The 16,583-nt window shown below is 54.1% G+C and overlaps 4 protein-coding genes and 1 non-coding gene across 5 annotated transcripts in view; 2 read left to right on the top strand and 3 right to left on the bottom strand.

The window, feature by feature from the left end:
* Positions 1-7,068: 7,068 nt before the first annotated feature.
* Positions 7,069-9,153, bottom strand: PTSG_13242 (uncharacterized protein). Its single transcript, XM_004995559.1, has 6 exons — positions 9,129-9,153; positions 8,764-8,905; positions 8,277-8,529; positions 7,776-7,960; positions 7,448-7,500; positions 7,069-7,204 (listed from the first exon to the last, which is right to left on the bottom strand). Exons 3-6 carry the CDS (start codon positions 8,438-8,440, stop codon positions 7,154-7,156), a joined length of 453 nt encoding a protein of 150 aa, XP_004995616.1. The 5' UTR covers positions 8,441-8,529; positions 8,764-8,905; positions 9,129-9,153; the 3' UTR covers positions 7,069-7,153.
* On the top strand, positions 7,889-8,845 carry PTSG_03883 (uncharacterized protein; the record flags this gene model as incomplete). The annotated part of the gene is made up of 3 exons (XM_004995560.1): positions 7,889-7,948; positions 8,292-8,580; positions 8,799-8,845. The coding sequence occupies 3 exons, from the start codon at positions 7,889-7,891 to the stop codon at positions 8,843-8,845; spliced, it is 396 nt and encodes a 131-aa protein (XP_004995617.1).
* On the bottom strand, positions 9,134-12,760 carry PTSG_03882 (uncharacterized protein). The gene is made up of 11 exons (XM_004995558.1): positions 12,706-12,760; positions 12,335-12,499; positions 11,839-12,114; positions 11,402-11,481; positions 10,990-11,116; positions 10,706-10,836; positions 10,322-10,542; positions 10,093-10,151; positions 9,711-9,951; positions 9,468-9,521; positions 9,134-9,214 (listed from the first exon to the last, which is right to left on the bottom strand). Exons 6-9 carry the CDS (start codon positions 10,781-10,783, stop codon positions 9,719-9,721), a joined length of 591 nt encoding a protein of 196 aa, XP_004995615.1. The 5' UTR covers positions 10,784-10,836; positions 10,990-11,116; positions 11,402-11,481; positions 11,839-12,114; positions 12,335-12,499; positions 12,706-12,760; the 3' UTR covers positions 9,134-9,214; positions 9,468-9,521; positions 9,711-9,718.
* A 1,261-nt stretch (positions 12,761-14,021) lies between these two features.
* On the top strand, positions 14,022-14,135 carry PTSG_20011. Its single transcript, XR_001137146.1, has one exon. It is a non-coding gene; the product is annotated as a 5S ribosomal RNA (ribosomal RNA).
* A 309-nt stretch (positions 14,136-14,444) lies between these two features.
* The window catches only part of PTSG_03881 (uncharacterized protein), a 4,259-nt gene continuing 2,120 nt past the window's right edge, over positions 14,445-16,583 (bottom strand). Inside the window, exons 6-12 of the mRNA XM_004995557.1 lie at positions 16,270-16,338; positions 15,901-16,022; positions 15,713-15,763; positions 15,456-15,521; positions 15,127-15,160; positions 14,925-14,974; positions 14,445-14,740 (exon numbers count right to left, since the gene is read on the bottom strand). Of these exons, the coding sequence (XP_004995614.1) occupies positions 14,608-14,740; positions 14,925-14,974; positions 15,127-15,160; positions 15,456-15,521; positions 15,713-15,763; positions 15,901-16,022; positions 16,270-16,338 (525 nt within the window). The 3' untranslated portion in view covers positions 14,445-14,607. The remainder of the gene's footprint in view (positions 14,741-14,924; positions 14,975-15,126; positions 15,161-15,455; positions 15,522-15,712; positions 15,764-15,900; positions 16,023-16,269; positions 16,339-16,583) is intronic.

Genomic DNA, 16,583 nt, shown 5'->3' with positions numbered 1-16,583 from the left:
CCGACAAACAAAGCTTCCACAAGCAACACGCACATCGCTGCACGTGCCACTCGGGTCGTTCTGTTTTTCTTTTTGGTTTTGTTCTTGTGGCTATGCACACAACAACAACCCCAGACACACACACACAAAAAGGTGTGTGGATGAAGCAGTGACATTCAATGCAAATACACAATGTGTGTGCTGTTCTCAGTGAGTGCCAGTGACAACAACCTGCTCTGCCAACAAAGCACACACCACCATTGTTTCGCATCTGCATGCATGCGCATGTGTGTGTGTGCAAACAACGCGACGTTGCTCACACAACACACAATACATCACACAGCACACACAAATACAATGGCAGCACGTGCCCATCAGCAGCATGCAGTGCGCATGGCTCTCTTTCGAAACAACACACAACACTGTCTCGCATCAAATGTACTTCATCCACGCATGTGTGCGTGCCCAAAATCATCATCGTGCTCACAGCACAGTTTGCCTCCACTCATGATAGAGTGTTGCTCAAGGCACCCTCTCAAGAAGAACAATCCACACCGCTCTCACGGCGGGATTGCCTCCTGCATGCGCAAGCTTGGTGTCATCAAGGACAGTCGCCACCTGCCAATTTTACGGCAGACGGCGCCCACCCTCTATCAGAGATCACAGCAGATAAACACACATGCATACATGTGCCTTGCCGTCACTCCGCCAGCGGCTTGCAACTTGCTTCAACATCATAGACTTTTGGCTCAACACCAGCAATCCATGCAAAGCTTTGCTTGCTCTCGCTCGCAATACTTCATCGACCCGCATGTCACAGCGGGCTGCGTCTTGCCTCCAAAGGCAACCACAGCCACACCCACAACACACAGCTGACAACGTTTTGTTTTTCACTGTGCCACATCCACGTGTGCAGCAAAGCAACTGCCAGCCATCCCCAACACACAAACACATCTTGGCTCATCGCCCTTCTCCCAACGCACAGCTACACACACAAGGAAAATGCAAGCCCATTCATGCGCACACACGTCATCTACGCGCCAGGCACATCGCTGTGCCCGGGTCTCAATGCACCATGCGTGCAGGCTTGCTTCCTGCGTCTCGCTGCGTCACATCACACAAGAATGTGAAATGTGAGGAGAGAAGAACAATCAAGAGCCAACAATGCGTGTTCGTATGAGAGGAATGACAAGCGCTTCACACTGTCACACTCAGAGGAAGCTGAACAATCAGCTCGCCCTCTTTCCGCAAACACAGTCGTTGCTCGCCACAAGCGCATATGTCGTGTGTTGCTTTGCTTCTGTGTAGTAGAGATGTGTTTGCTCATGCGAGTGATCACAAGAACACACACAGAGACACGAGCAATCGCTTGCTCGCCTCCCCACATGTGTCTCATCACACCCACACACAATGCTCACGCATCACACACACACAAGCAACCACACACACAGACACACGCCCGTGCTGTTATCATTGCATGTGCCGTGCATGCATGTGTGCCCGTGCAAGCTTTGCTCACAACACAAACAAGTGTCGCTTCGCTTTGCCTGCACTCACACACTTCACACACACACAAATGAAGAGAGAGGTCGCTCAAAACACAGCAGAACAAAGACCCAAGAAGAAAGAGAAGTTGTAGCTGCAAGGGCGCAGACGCGGCTTTTCGTGCCCGCAAGCAATCCTGCTCAGCGACATTCGCCTTGCTCTCATGCTTGCGCCTCTACTCAGCGGCTCTTTGCCTTTGCCTTCTCTTTTTCTTTTTTTGTCTTGCTCATTTGCATCCTTCCTCTCATGTATGCCAATCCATCGAGCGGCAGCTGTTTGAATCGCTGCTTTGCCCTCGTGCACTTTGCCTGCAGGCACCGCAATCTAGATTCAGTGATTCTGCTAGATCTAGATTTGTGACTGGATCTAGCAAGCACGCACAGCTTCACTGCATCAAGATTGTTCACACTGCTCACACCCCAGATTCCCCTGGCCCGTGACCAACCAATGCTTGCATGCATGCAATGCCCTTGCGCTTGGGCTGCACAGCTGCACAGCTGCACTGGTGCCTCGCGACGCAGTGTTCAGACACTACTCATCACAGTGTTCAACCTTTTTTCGTCACAAGATCGCACTTTTTCTGCACCCCTTTTGACTTCACCACCCCAGTCTCCCTACTCCGATGATCAACTGAGCAAGCGAGCAAACGTCACTGCACCGTGCTATGAGCTGCAGCAGCAGGCACAAGACCACGTGGCTGGCTTGCAGGCACACGTGCGCGCGAGCACAGTGCGCTGTGCGCACTTCTACTTGCCTGCAGGCACGCAGCGCTGAAGCAAGAAGGAGCAAAGCAGAGGAACTGAGGAGTAGAGAAGCAAGGATGGATTCCTTTCCATGTGATTGCACAAGAGACAAGCAAGCAGGCAGAGAACGACGAGGAGCAGCGCAAGGGACACGTGTGCACATGTGTGTACATGCGTTTGTGTGTAGATGTTGCCTGCAGGCACGAGAACGTGTTTCTGATTAAAGTGGATTGGATGAGTAGCAATCCTCTGCTCACTGCAGACACACTTGCATGCGATTGTGCAGTGCTGCTGCGTTGCTTACAAGCATTGGCAGCTTCTTCTACTTGCATTGGATTCACTGCACGACGATCCCTCTGCTCACTGCAGACACACTTGCATGCGATTGTGCAGTCCTGCTATGTTGCTCGCGAGCATTGGTTAGTTCTCCTAATTTAAATGGATTCGATGAGTAGCAATCCTCTGCTCACTTCAGACACACTTGCATGCGATTGTGCAGTGTTACTGTGTTGCTCGCAAGCATTGGTAGCTTCTCCTGCATTGATTGAATTCACTGCACAACGATCCCTGTACTCACTGTTGTGTTACTCGCAGGCACTCACAACATCTCCTACTTGCATTGGATTCACTTCACCACATCCGTCTACTCACTCGCAGGCACTCACAACTTCTCCTGCTTGCATTGGATTCACTCCATTCCATCCGTCTACTCACTCGCAACTTCTCCTGCTTGCATTGGATCCACTCCACGACATCCGTCTACTCACTCGCAAACACTCACAACTTCTCCTGCTTCGATTGGATTCACTCCACTGCATCCGTCTACTCACTGTTGTGTTACCTGCAAGCACTCACAACATCCCCTGCTTGCATTGAATTCACTCCACGACATCCGTCTACTCACTCGCAAACACTCACAACATCTCCCACTTGCATTGGATTCACTCCACCACATCCGTCTGCAAGCACTCACAACACCTCCTGCTTCCATTGGATTCACTCCACTACACCCCTCTACTCACTCGCAAGCACTCACAACATCTCCTGCTTGCATTGGATTCACTCTACAACATCTGTCAACTCACTGCTGTGTTACTCGCAGGCACTCACAACATCTCCTGCTTGCATTGGATTCACTCCACTCCATCCGTCTACTCACTGTTGTGTTACTTGCAAACACTCACAACTTCTCCTGCTTGTTTGGATTCACTCCACTACGTCCGTCTACTCGCTGCAGACGCTTCATGCGTACGCTTGCTTGCTCTGTGCGTGTTGCTTGCAAGCACCCACAACTTTCCTTGCTTCCACCTTGTTCACTTCACAACACTCCTCCACTCGCTCCCCACTGTTCCACAGCATCACCCATCATGCCTGCATGCACCTGCAACCGACCCTTTATCAATCCACACCATCACTCACACACCGCTCTGTCACTCCCTCCTCGCCACTTCACTCCACGCCACTTCACTCAGCAGCATCGCCTCGCTTCGTGGATTCACGCTCCAACATCACCTGCGCTTCCTCTCTCGCCCCCAGCAGCGATATGTTCAGGTGCGTAAGAAGCTCGCTGCAATCGCCTTCTCCTCTTCCCACTTTACCTTCTCTCTTCGCGCATGCTTGCTACTGCTTGTAATGTCTGTGCTTCTGCTTCCTTTGCTCCACCGCCACGATCACAACACAACACAACACATCCATGCATGTGCCGCTTTGTCCCTTTGTCTCACCCTTCACTCACTTGCTTCCTTCCCTCTTCCCTTTGCCTTTCCACATTCCATGTGTTGCATTGTTGCTTTGCACTTGTTGCCACATGCTTCATTCACCCTTGTCTCTCCCTCTCTTCCATCCACTCACCGCCACGCAGCACCTCTGCACACAACATCACTCATCCTTCACTTCATTTCACACAACACAACACCACAACACAACCCACCGTGTGCATTCGTGCTTCCCTTCGTCCCCTTCTGTCACCACCTTGTCACCACCAGCCTTGTTTGTCTATTTCACCTGCGTTCCAGCCCCTCCTGTCCTGTTTCAATTCTTGCCACTGCTACTGTTGTTTCCATGTGTTTGCATGCCTGGCCTTGTCCATGTTCACTACTTTGTGCCGCCACCCTTTCCCTTTCCCCTTTCCCTTACCTTTCCTGCCTCGTTCATGTTTCATGCTGCATGTGTTGCAACACATCATAAACCCATCAAGCCCACACTGCCGCCTTCTTCACCGTCAGCCCTGTTCACATCCACCACTACCACCGCCAGTCGCTGCCATCGTCACTCCCTTCATCCTTTCCCCGCACTCCCACGTTCACAGCTGCTGCTGTCCTCACCTGCATGCAACACCCACTCCACAGCCACACTCCCAGCTCACCACCAATCCAATCACATCACACACACCGTGTTTACTGCAGTGCAACCATCAACGCCCATCCACCAACACCAGCATCACACGATACACACGGCTGCACATGCGTGTTGCATTGTATGTTTCCACTTCACTTCAACAACACGACAGCAAGCAAACACACACACAGGTGGTAAGAACAAGCGAGAAAGCATCCCCATATCAACTGCAAGCAACACACACACACACACAACACACACAACAAGCGACAGCTCCATGCTGTGCCACACAGCTTCACTCCCCCATCAACCGCCATCATCACCCTCAGCCAACAACAACAACAACAGCAGCAGCAGCAGTGTGCATGCTGTGGCAAGAGAGAACAGAGAGAACGGAGAGAAAGGGAGGGGAGGAAGGATACAGGGGAGAGAGACGTGCACGCTGTCAACAACAACACAACACACATACACAATCAACACCACGCGCTCACGCTCCCCTCCTTCTCCAACGAGGTGCGTGGTCTATGGCAGCCCCACGTCTTGCTTGCTTGTCCTGTGTCCATGCTTGCTCGTGTGTCCTTGCTTGGTTGTGCGTGCCATGCCATGGGTTCCAACAAACAGCCTGCACTTCCCCTGCACAAGCGTCCATGTGCTTGTGTGTGTGCGTGTGAGGGGATGACGAAGAGGGAAGAGGGAAGGGAGCAGAAGAAGAAGAAAGGGAGAGGTGGGATGTGCGTGAGCACAGACGATGGTGATGGGCGCACACGATGTGGCTGTGATGAACACACACACACACAGACACAGCGAAGCAGCAACGCACAACAGACACAACAGACACAAACAGGGGGGAACGAGAGCAGCAGTAGCGCAACACACACACACACACACACGCACCAAGGGAAAGGACATCAGCCAGCCAGCAACATCCAACACCCCTTGCATCCACTGGTCTATCCATGCAGCACCAGTGGTGGTGGCAGAGGGAGAGAAGGAAGAGTATGCCCTGCCTGCTTGGCTGCCTGTGTGAGGATGTGTGCCTGCACACCCACTCACTCACTGTGTGTGTGTCTGTGTGTGCCTGTGTGTGTCACCATCCAAATATACACACATGTGTGTGAGACAGAGAGAAGCAACCAGCCACCACTACACAAACACACACACAGTGTGAATCACAAGCAGGCACAGCATGAACGACATGCACACAGTCACAATCACAGTCACGCACATGCAAGTGCAACGCACCGTGAGGTAGGCATCAGACTGCCTGTCAGCGTGTGCGTGTGCGTGTGTTTTCACACTCATGTGTGTGGGTCGATGCAGCCCATTATCCCTCTCTGAGCGTGTGTGAGCCAAATGCATCCACAGCAGCAGGAGTGTGTGTGAGATCACAACACCCACCACAGCCACGTCCACCTCTCCCTCCTTCACAAACACACACACACGCACTCACACAGCAGTCAAACCAATTGACAGAACTCACCCAAACTCACGGTGCCAGCGTGCCATGGGCCTTTGCAGCACATATGTCAGCCTCACCGACCGTGGGCAACGCCTTGCATGCCTTTGACCCTGCACACATCCATGGTGTGGGCGCTGCTGTGCGTGTTTTCTGCTTGCTCCTGTTCACCATCACATCATCACCCACCACACCCCACACAGTCCATGCAACCAAACGAGACCACCCACAACAGAACCGCCAGTGAGTGCCCGTCACAACGCGCACCCTCTCCCTCCTCTCCGCCAACCCTGCGCGAGCCACGCACACGAACAACGCAAGCCACCACCACCCACTCAAACACACACTCACCTTGATTCGCGTTTCGCCTGTCGCTTCGCTTGTTTGTGTGTGTTTGGTCTTGTTGGTTCGTGTTTGTGCGATTTGTGGAAGATGCCACAAATAATCGCCCACTGCTGCGTTTGTGCGGCAACTGCTGTTTGCTTTCTGCGTTTGCTTGTTGAAGGGCGGACTTGCTTGGTTGGTTGGCTTGCTTGCTTGCTTGGTTGGTTGGTTTCAATGAGACAAGGAGGAGAAGAAGGGGAAGGGGGGAACAGCACTGTGTGTGTGAATGCAACGCAGGCTCACAGGCCTTGCAGGCTGAGGAGGGAGAAGAGAAGGGAAGAAGAGAAGGGGAGAAGAAAGGGGGGATGGAAAAGAAGAAGAACCAAACACACACACACACACACACACACACACACACACACAATTGTGGACAGCATGCATCCCTCCCCTCTCCTCCCTTCTCTCCTCTTCTTCGCTTCCTCCTCCTTCTCCTCCTTCTTCTCACAGTCACAACAGACAACCAACAGCCACAAAGGGCTGGAAGAGAAAACAAACAAGGGAGGGGGCAACAGCCACCCAGCCAGGTCGCCATGGAAGCAAGAGGCGAGGCGATGGAGGGGGGGGGGAGGGGAACACCGTTCATCAACATCAACACACACAAACACACATCTGTTGGGAGCATAACGTCTTCTGTCCTTGCTTCCCCTCTTCCTTTCCTTGGCCTGGGTTGAGTTGGGTTGGTTGAGGTGGCACAGCTCGCCATGGCGTGTCATGCCTGGATGCGTGGGCATGGGTGTTGGATGTGGATGGGCTCCTCTCTCTGCGTGTGTGTGAAAAGGAAGGGTTGGAGGGAAACAGTGGAAGGGGTGGCAGCAGCAGCAGGAGAGGAGGAAGAGGGAGAAGAAGCAAGGGAAGGGGGTGGATGTGAGCATGCCATGCATGAGTGAACAACAACTACACACGAGGTGGAATGATGATGATGTACTTGGTGTTGTGCGTTGTGTGTGATGGCACAAGGACACAAAGGTCAACCCCAACCCCAACCACACACAATCACACACACCTCGTCGTCGATCAACGCATGTGCCTGGCACACGCGCACACACACACACACATCTGCAATCACACACACACATAGAGTCACACATGGCATTGCAGAGTGAGACGGTGCACCATGCACACGCATGCACAGCAATGCAACCACAACCGTCACAACCACCACAACGACAGCATCTCTCTCCCCATCTCCATCCCCCAAATGCACGGTCACATGACCAGGTGCACAGCCGTGGTGGTGATAATGGCCATGATGAACGCCTTTCTCCTCACCTCCCCTCAACCCCTTCCCCTCAACCCCCTTCCACCAAACACACACCATTGCGTGCCCTCACCTCGTGCATCGTGTCGCTGTCGGCGTGGTTGATGGCGACGCACACACACACACACGCACGCACACACGGCCGTGTGTGTTCCCAGTTGAGATGAGCAACGGAGGGAGAGAGATATGGGCGACACGACACAACGGCCAGTCAACCCCAGCCAATCCAATCCAGCATCCACCGCCGTGTGTTGCCTGCTGCAGTCATCACCACAATCACACGCACACAGGTGCAAGGAAAAGGAATGAGCCACTGATGTGTGTGTCACTGTCATGTGATACCACCACCACACGATTTCACGTGCATGTGCACGCGCACCCCCATCCCCCAACCAACATCATCGCCCTCCTATCACTTCCCTCCCTCTCCCTCCTTTCGCTCTGCACTCCCACGTCGCACCACCACTCCCACGTCGCACCACCACCTGCCGTGTTACTTCCCTGCTTCCCCCGCTTCTCACCGCTCGACACAACACAGCCCACCAACCAACCAACCATCAACGATCATCCTCACCTGTGCCTGATGCAGCCAGCCAGCCAGCGGATGGGCCACAGCGAAGCCAAACAAGGGAACCGCAACCACATGCCACGGCCACCATCGTCATCGCTGATGGAGCAGAAAGAGAAGACGAAGAGGGAAGAGTGGCGGGCACGGGCCGTGTCCTTCCTTGTCTTCATCGGCGCAGCCCCAAACACGGTGCACAGCGCGCATGCACACGCACGGCCATCATCACAGCAGCACCAGTGGCAGCAGCGAGCTACCCTGCCTGTGAGGCAAGAAGAAACCAACCAAAGACGAACAACGATGACCGGTGGTGGTGAGGACATGAAAGGAGGGACACAAGGGACCACGCATGGGAATATTGCAGCATGTTGTGGGTGGGGTGCATCACCTACACACAAGAACAACGAAGCAAGCACCCAACAAGCAGCCAAGCAAGCAAGCAAGCAGGCACACCACGATACCACCACATCCACATCCACTACAGCTGCTGCAATACCTGTGTTGGCTGTTGTCTCGATCACGCCTCAACAGCTGCACATCGCATGGGGAAGGCTGATGATGATGATGACACAGAGTAGAGGCGATTGGTTGGGAAAGGAGGAAGGGAAATCGGTTGGGGAAACCCGCACAACGTCCGCCTGCAGCCACGCACACACGCACACACACATTGAGTTGTGTGATTGATTCATGTGAGACACACGTCAGTGCAACCACCCCACAGCCAATGACTGCTTTGGTGCGTTGGCACACATGCGTACATGCACGCGTGCGTGCGTATGTGCGTGCGAATGTATCATACCACGCTATCACCACACACACACACACACACACACACTCACACACACAGCGGCAGCGTCTCACCTTGCGCCTTCTTTTCTCGCACATTCGTGTGTGCGTGTATCGCCCTGCTCGTGTCATGAGGGCCTGGGAAGAGATCGGCCACCGTCCTGTGCAAATCACACACATGTACACATGTGCAAGCACAAACAACCAAATCAGCAAGAATGACACCACGCAGTGAGCCAGCATGGCAGAAACAAACCACATCCACATCCTTGTGCCTCATTCACATCACTCACATCATCACCTGTGCATGCACATGTCACATCCCCACACAGACACCAACACCACCACCGCCACAAGCAGCACACCCGCATATGCGTGTGCGTGCGCCGTGTACATCCACCACAAGTCACTCACCACCATCATCGTCATCGTCATGCGAGGCAACGGCACATCGACGTACATCACACCCTGTACGTGTGCGCGTGGAGAAAGAGGTAAGTTGGCACAGAATCAGGCTGTCAACGACAACAACATCCATTGCCAGCACCAACAGGCTCAACGACATCCAACCAGCGCTTCACAATCACACACATACATGCTGATGTTCACACCCAACACATCACACATGACCACCGCCACCGCCGCCATTCATCTCACCTCCACATCTACGGCCGCAGCCGCTGCTGTTGGTAACCAATGACGACGAAGACGATGAGGAGGAGGAGATGGACGAGAGACGGAAGAAGCCAGCTCATCCAAAATGCAGCCATACATCGGTTGTTGCTGTTGCTGCTGGTGGTGGAAACGGGGAAAACAAACGGCCCCTTGCCACGCCGTGTCCTTTGCTCGCTCGCTCGGCTGCTTGCTTGGTCGGTTGGATGGAGACGTGATGCATGGCCTTGTGTCCAAATCAATCGAAAAAAGGGGGAGAAGAACAAAAGACACATGAGTGAACAGAACAGACAAGGAAAGTGGGAGGCGAAGAAGGAAGCACAACATGTCAACCACACACACACACACATCTCAGTCGCCCTCTCACCTTCATCACTCGTCATCGTCATCGTCGTTGGTTCCACCGCTTCATGCGCCCCCTCAACGCTGTGAAATGTGTGTGCACAAACACAAGATGGGAGAGAATGCAAGGTGGTGAGGTTGACAGCGAAGCATCATCAACCACACGCCAGCCCATCCAACCACCCGCATTGACATACACATCCACACCCACTCACCATCACCACCTTGCACACACACGCACACACATTGCTCACCTCATCGTCAGAGCGACTGACATGTGCAATGTCTGCCTCATGACAGATTGGAGCTGGTGTCGGCCGGAGTGTGATGTCGGCTGTGCGGTCGATGGTGATGGTGGTGATGGTAACCGCCAAGCTGAGGTGGAAGAACGAAAAAGGAGAGAGAAATGGGAAAGGTGGATGATGATGCTGATGGGTCGTTCATGGCGGCTTCCTTGCCCTCTTCTGATGTGGCCCTGGTGCGCATGCAACCAACACACAACGACAAGACACAACGACATCATCACACACAACACACAGGTATGGCATGCGAGCACAGCAGACGTGTTCACCTTCCTGACCCTCCTCTGCTTTCCTCCTCCTCGCCCCACGATACCGCACACACACACACACACACACCTGCGCATAGCTGCGTCGCTGTTGTTGGATGTGCCCACCATGACCATGGACGTGCGTGCCCACAGCTGCTCCTCCCATTCCATCATGTGTGCACCACCCATCATCCTCAAACGATCCTCACACAGTCGCCGCTGCAGCCACAAACATACACACACATACTCATGGCATGTGAGCTGCACAGGTACACTGCTGCATGAAGCACAGCAGCGGCAACACCAAGCACCCACAGCAGCAACACCAACACATGCACCATGTGGCAACCAAAGCATGCATGATGGGCTCACCTTGCTCACATGTAGGAATACTGCATGAGCACAGCAGCGGCAGCCGAATCGGGGGAGTTGCAGCAGCAGCAGCCGGCATGCGAGCCCGCTTCCATCGACATCCTGATGTGTGCTGCTACCTCACCACCTGTGCGTGTGTGTGTGTGTGTGTGGTTGCAGGGAACGTGGTTGGGAACAGAACACAAACAAGCACAGAGCAGGCCATCATGTCAGCACAGCAGAACGAGTCAGTGACATCGCACGCACCACGTGTGTGTGTGTGCGTGTATGTGTGTGTGTGTGTGTCAGTGTGCGTGATCATGATCCCCCATGAACCCTTCTTCCCCTTGTTCGCTTCACCCCATCACCACACCCCCGTCCCCACACTCCATCACACAACCAACCAACCAACCACTCATCACCACCCACATACCATGTGTGAGGCGAGTGCAGCTGGCACGCGTAGCAAGTATCCTTGACATTTCCCTCATCCTGCTTGTGCGAGAACATCACCTACAAGTGTGGTTGTGTGCGAGCACCAGCATGGTGAGTGAGTGAGTGGGAAGGTAGGGGGCATGGATATGTGCGCAGCTACACCGCTGCTGCCACTGCTGCTAATGCTGTGCATGCATGCGTGTGAAGAAGAAGAAAGGGAAGAGAGAGAAAACAGAAAACAGAAGGGGGCGAACAAGACATGCTGCACCCCATCCATCCATCCATCCCTCTTCCTCACACCACACACCACCATCCTCTGTCACCAGCCACGCCACACCACACCACACCACACTCACCCAGCATCCCCCATCCCATCCATCCATCCATCCATCCAACACACATCCTCTCCGTTTTCCATCTTCTTCTCGCCCTCACCTCTGCTGCTGCTGCTTCCAACCGAAAATGCAACTTGTGCTGTCGCCACCTGTTCCCAGCTGCAAACAGCCAGCTTCCGCCAGCAGCAGTGCGATGGGTTGGTTGGTTGGCTGGTTGGTTGGTTGGAGGGATGTGTTCAGCAGCAAGTGATGCTGGCGCTGCTGCTGCTTGCTGGTGCATCGGCGGTGGAGGGGGTGTTGGCTGCTGCTGCTGTTGTTGTTGTTGTTGTGATGGCCGCCAGGGAGGGCGAGAAAGAGGGGGGAATATAAGCAGCGACTGCAAGGTGGAGAATGTGCAGGTGTGCAGGCAGTTGTGTGTGACAACGAAAAGTGAGAGCGCATCAAGCAAGGCAAAACAGGCAGCCGCACGACGCACATGCATGCACATTGATGTGGGCCAACAAGGGGAGACAGGAGCAACAAAGACAACGACCACAAAACACGCACACTGGTGTTGTGCGCAGCATACACACACATACGTGCAGTGGTGCACTCACGTTGCTCATCGCTTGCTTGCTTTGTGGTGTGTGTTGGTGTTGCTGCTTCCACAGCCGCACAGGCGTGGCTGGATGGTCATCGCATGGCAGCGCCGTCTGTTCATCCCACCAGAGCGGAGTTGGTTGGTGGAGGGGGAAGGGGTGACAGCTGCTGGCTCAAGGGCCCTATGTGTGGCGACAGCAGAAAGAAGGAAGGGGAAACGAGCACGTGTGGAGGGTGGTGATGATAGTGGTGTTGAGAGTGGGAATGGAAGGATGTGAGCAACGACACAAGAAAATGAGAGGTGGTGATGATGGCGTGTGAGTGGGTGGGTGAAGAGAACACACACATAGACACACACACACACACAAACACATACACACACACACACCTGTCTGGGTGATGCAGTGGTTTGATCACCATTCATCCGTCAGCATGTAGTCATTTGTTGGTTGGTGGGGGTCGCCCACTGCCTCACGCATCAGCCAGCACCTGCTGCTGCTGCTGCTGCTGCTGCTCCTGCTGATGATGGAATACATCCATCTGCACGCACCACCACAAACAAGCAAGCAACGGCAGCAGTGAGCAGAATGTCACAGACAGAAGGAGGAGAAAGGAGGAGGAGGATGAGAAGGAACGCAACCCCGTGCACACACACACACACACACACACATACATTGGCTGTGATGTTGGTTGATGTCATTTCCCCCACTGTCGTGTGTGTGCTGCTCACTGGTTGAGAGGAAGCATGATCCATTCTCAGGGTCGCCCACTGCATGACGGTGGCTGATGGCAGTTGTTCTGTCACCACACAACGGTGAGCAAGTGTGTGAGTGTGTGAGTGTGAGTGTGTATTTGTGAGCGCCACACGCAGTGGTGTGTTGGTTGTGATCCAACCACCCGTGTGAGGATTGATTGATGGTGGTCCACCTGTGTGTGTGTGCGTGGCTGTGTGTGCATGATGACAGCGTACGCTGTGTTGTTGTTGTTGATGGTGGGTGGTTGTTGCTGTGCGCAGTGTGCAGGGAGAAGAAGAAGAGGAGGAGAACTAAGTGGGAGGAAGAAGTGGGTGCACTCAATCTCACCCTCACCTGTCGATGGATGGGTCATTCATGTGGTCGTTGGTTGGTTCGTTGGTTGGTTGGTTGTGCGTGGTTCATCACAGGAGAAGGAAATGGACAACGATGGATGGATGGAAGGATGGATGGATGGAAGGAAGGAAGAAGGGGAGAGACGGTGCGCACACCCTCCCTGCACATGAATGTGTGCATGTGCGTGTGTGCGTGTGTGAATGCGTCAGCGACGACGATGGGAAGGAAGAAAGGAAGGAAGGAAGGAACGTGGCACGCACAACCACTAATGTGTGTGTGTGTGTGCAGGAACCAATGACACATTCCCACCTCACCTCCCACCTTGCCTCACCCCACCTCACGTCATCTCATCTCACCTGCCTGTCAGCGATGACGACGACCATGATCACCATCACCATTCCCACCACCATCACACACACACAGAGCTGCTGCGCAGAAGAAGAAGAATGAAGCAACGGCGAGTGGATGGGTTGGTTGGTTGGTTGGAATCGGTTGTTTGCTCGTTTCTTCTGCTTGCTTCTGCTGGTTTGCGTGCGATTTTTCTCTTCCTCTTCTTCTTGCTTGCTGCTTGCTGGCTCTGCCTTGATAAATTGCTTGTCTTGCTTAGGCGTCGGCAACGTTCATACCAACGGGATCACGCCCGCTCTCGTCCGATCGCGGAAGCTAAGCCCGTTTGGGCCCGTTCAGTATTGCCGTGGGTGACCAGGCGGGAATCACGGGTGATGTTGCTCTCTCCCTTTTTTTTTCTCTCTCCCATATGGGGTGCTGTCGCTGCTGTGGTTGCTGTTGCTGTGTTGCTGCTGTGGTGGTGTCTCTCCTTCACTTCCCTCTCCTCTTGGCTTGTTGCTTGGTTCGGTTTACTTCTTTTTCTTTGCTTGCTGACGTGCTTGCTTCCACTTCGTGGGGTGAAGAGGTGGTGGCGTGTGTTGGCTCATCTCTCTCTCTCTTGTTGCTTGACTGTAGCGTTGCTTTGCTTCACACACACACACACACACACACACACACACACACTGCTTGCCTGACATCGTGTCATCTCAACGCGTTTACTTCCATGTACTGACGCAGAGTAACCACAAACAGGTGGGCTGAACTATCGAACTAGTGACAAAGCTGATCTTGGCGGCGCTGTTAGACATCGTCCTTCTCCTCCTCCTCCTCCTCCTTCTCATCCTCTCCTCACCCTCATCGTCGTCGCAAACACATCACATGGGGGCATTATCCTTGGCCGCCTTTCGTCGGTGGGCGGGGGTGTTGCACCATACAGACTCCTGCATCACATCGTGTGGCGTCTCATTGGGCGTGTCGTACGCCAGCCCTTCCACTTGCATCTTCCCCCTGCGAGCATTTGCGTGTTTGTGCGCATGAAGGTGTTGGTGGTGGCAGCAAGATGTTATGTGAGGTGACCGCGCTGATTCGCACCCCTGCGCACGATCCCCTGCACACACACACACACACACACACACACACACACACACACACACACACACACACACACACACACACACACACACACCCTCACCTGCCAGGCGTTGTCGCCGCTGAACAGGTTGATCTTGGCAGACTCCAGCGCTGACAGCAGCAAATAGCACGGACATGACACACGAGTGGGCAGGTGGTGAGAGTGGTTGAATGGACACGCCAACAAGCGAGCAACGCACACACCACACCGTACTCACCACACTCACTCGACAACTCCCTGTGCCAATGACACGCTCCCTCACCTGTGTGCACTTGGATGGAGAGGGACTTGAAGAACTACTCAAACACAAACACAACGCGTCTCTGCATCATCTCCACCACCTCATCAGGGATCGACCGCAGGATCCTCGGAAGCTGAACGCAGTCTTGTGTGTGTGTGTGCGTGTGTGTGTGTGTGTGTGTGTGCGTGTGTGTGTGTGTGTGTGTGTGTGTGTGTGTGTGTGTGTGTGTGTGTGTGTGTGTGTGTAAGCGACGTGGCATACAAGCTTTGACCAAACACAATCCCCATCAAAACCCACATCACCCCTCACGCATCGCTTCACATGCCCATGTCACCGATCTGTCACCACACCTCGAGGAGCCTGTGCTCGGGAATGCGAATGCTGAACGTCTCCCAGTCGAGCAGGTCCTGGTAGAGCTGCAAGCGCGCAAAAAGCAAACGCCATAATATCACGTCACAGCACCGTGAGCGACGGGAGGGGCACATCCGCACAGTGATGTGACACACAAAACACACACACACACACACACGCACACACACACACACACACACACACACACACACACACACACACACACACACACCAAGTGGCATCCATCCATACGCACCAGCACGTTGTGGTCGACGACAATGACGGGGATGGCGCCCGCAGCCATGATCTATGAGGCATGAAAGTGGGTGACAGGAGATGGAAGGTGGGTAAGAGCACAAATAGGACCGAAATCGTCTGCAACACACACACACACACACACACACGCACACGCACACGCACACGCACACGCACACACACACACACCTGAAGGAGTGGTCGCCAAATCCTTCCACGATGGGCCCAAACTTGGTCTCCAGCGCCAGCTCTGTGTACGTGTACTGGTTGAACTCTTCCTCTGCCTGCTTGCACGACGGGTCATATCCAACCTTCCCCCTCACGACTCATGCGCTCTTCGCCAAACCATTGGCACGCGCACACCAACACAATGACTCTGCAACGTGCGCGCAAACACAGGCGATGTGTGTGTGTGTGTGTGTGTGCGTGAGGTGGAGCCAGACAGACACGCACACAGCACCAAAACCAGTGGACTCTGAGGCAAAACACGATACACACGCACGGAACACAAGAACACACAACACATTACACCGACACATCGCACGCACAGCACGACACACCTGCCATTGTGCAGCTTGGGGAGGTGGTTGCGCATGGCATCAAGAACGAGCAGACTTGGTGGTGCCCCTGTGCAACAGGGAAAGAAGACACACGTCAAGCAGCGGCACCACAACAGGTTTGGAGTTAGGTTGTAGCGGCACAAGAAGGGGGAGCGGTGGTGCAGTGAGCGACACCAACCCCTCAAAACCCAGCAGCAGCAGCAGTGAACATCGAACCCCACATCGCACCACGTCACAACACGCACGCATGCACGGACCTGAAGGTGACGAGGTATTTCTTGTTTGTGCGGGCGGAACGCGTCGCTGCTCCGG

The sequence above is a fragment of the Salpingoeca rosetta genome, assembly GCF_000188695.1.
Source record: "Salpingoeca rosetta unplaced genomic scaffold supercont1.8, whole genome shotgun sequence".
Classification (NCBI taxonomy): Eukaryota; class Choanoflagellata; order Craspedida; family Salpingoecidae; genus Salpingoeca; species Salpingoeca rosetta.
Note: the sequence above shows the minus strand (reverse complement) of the source record. Positions and strands in the feature narration are given on the sequence as shown.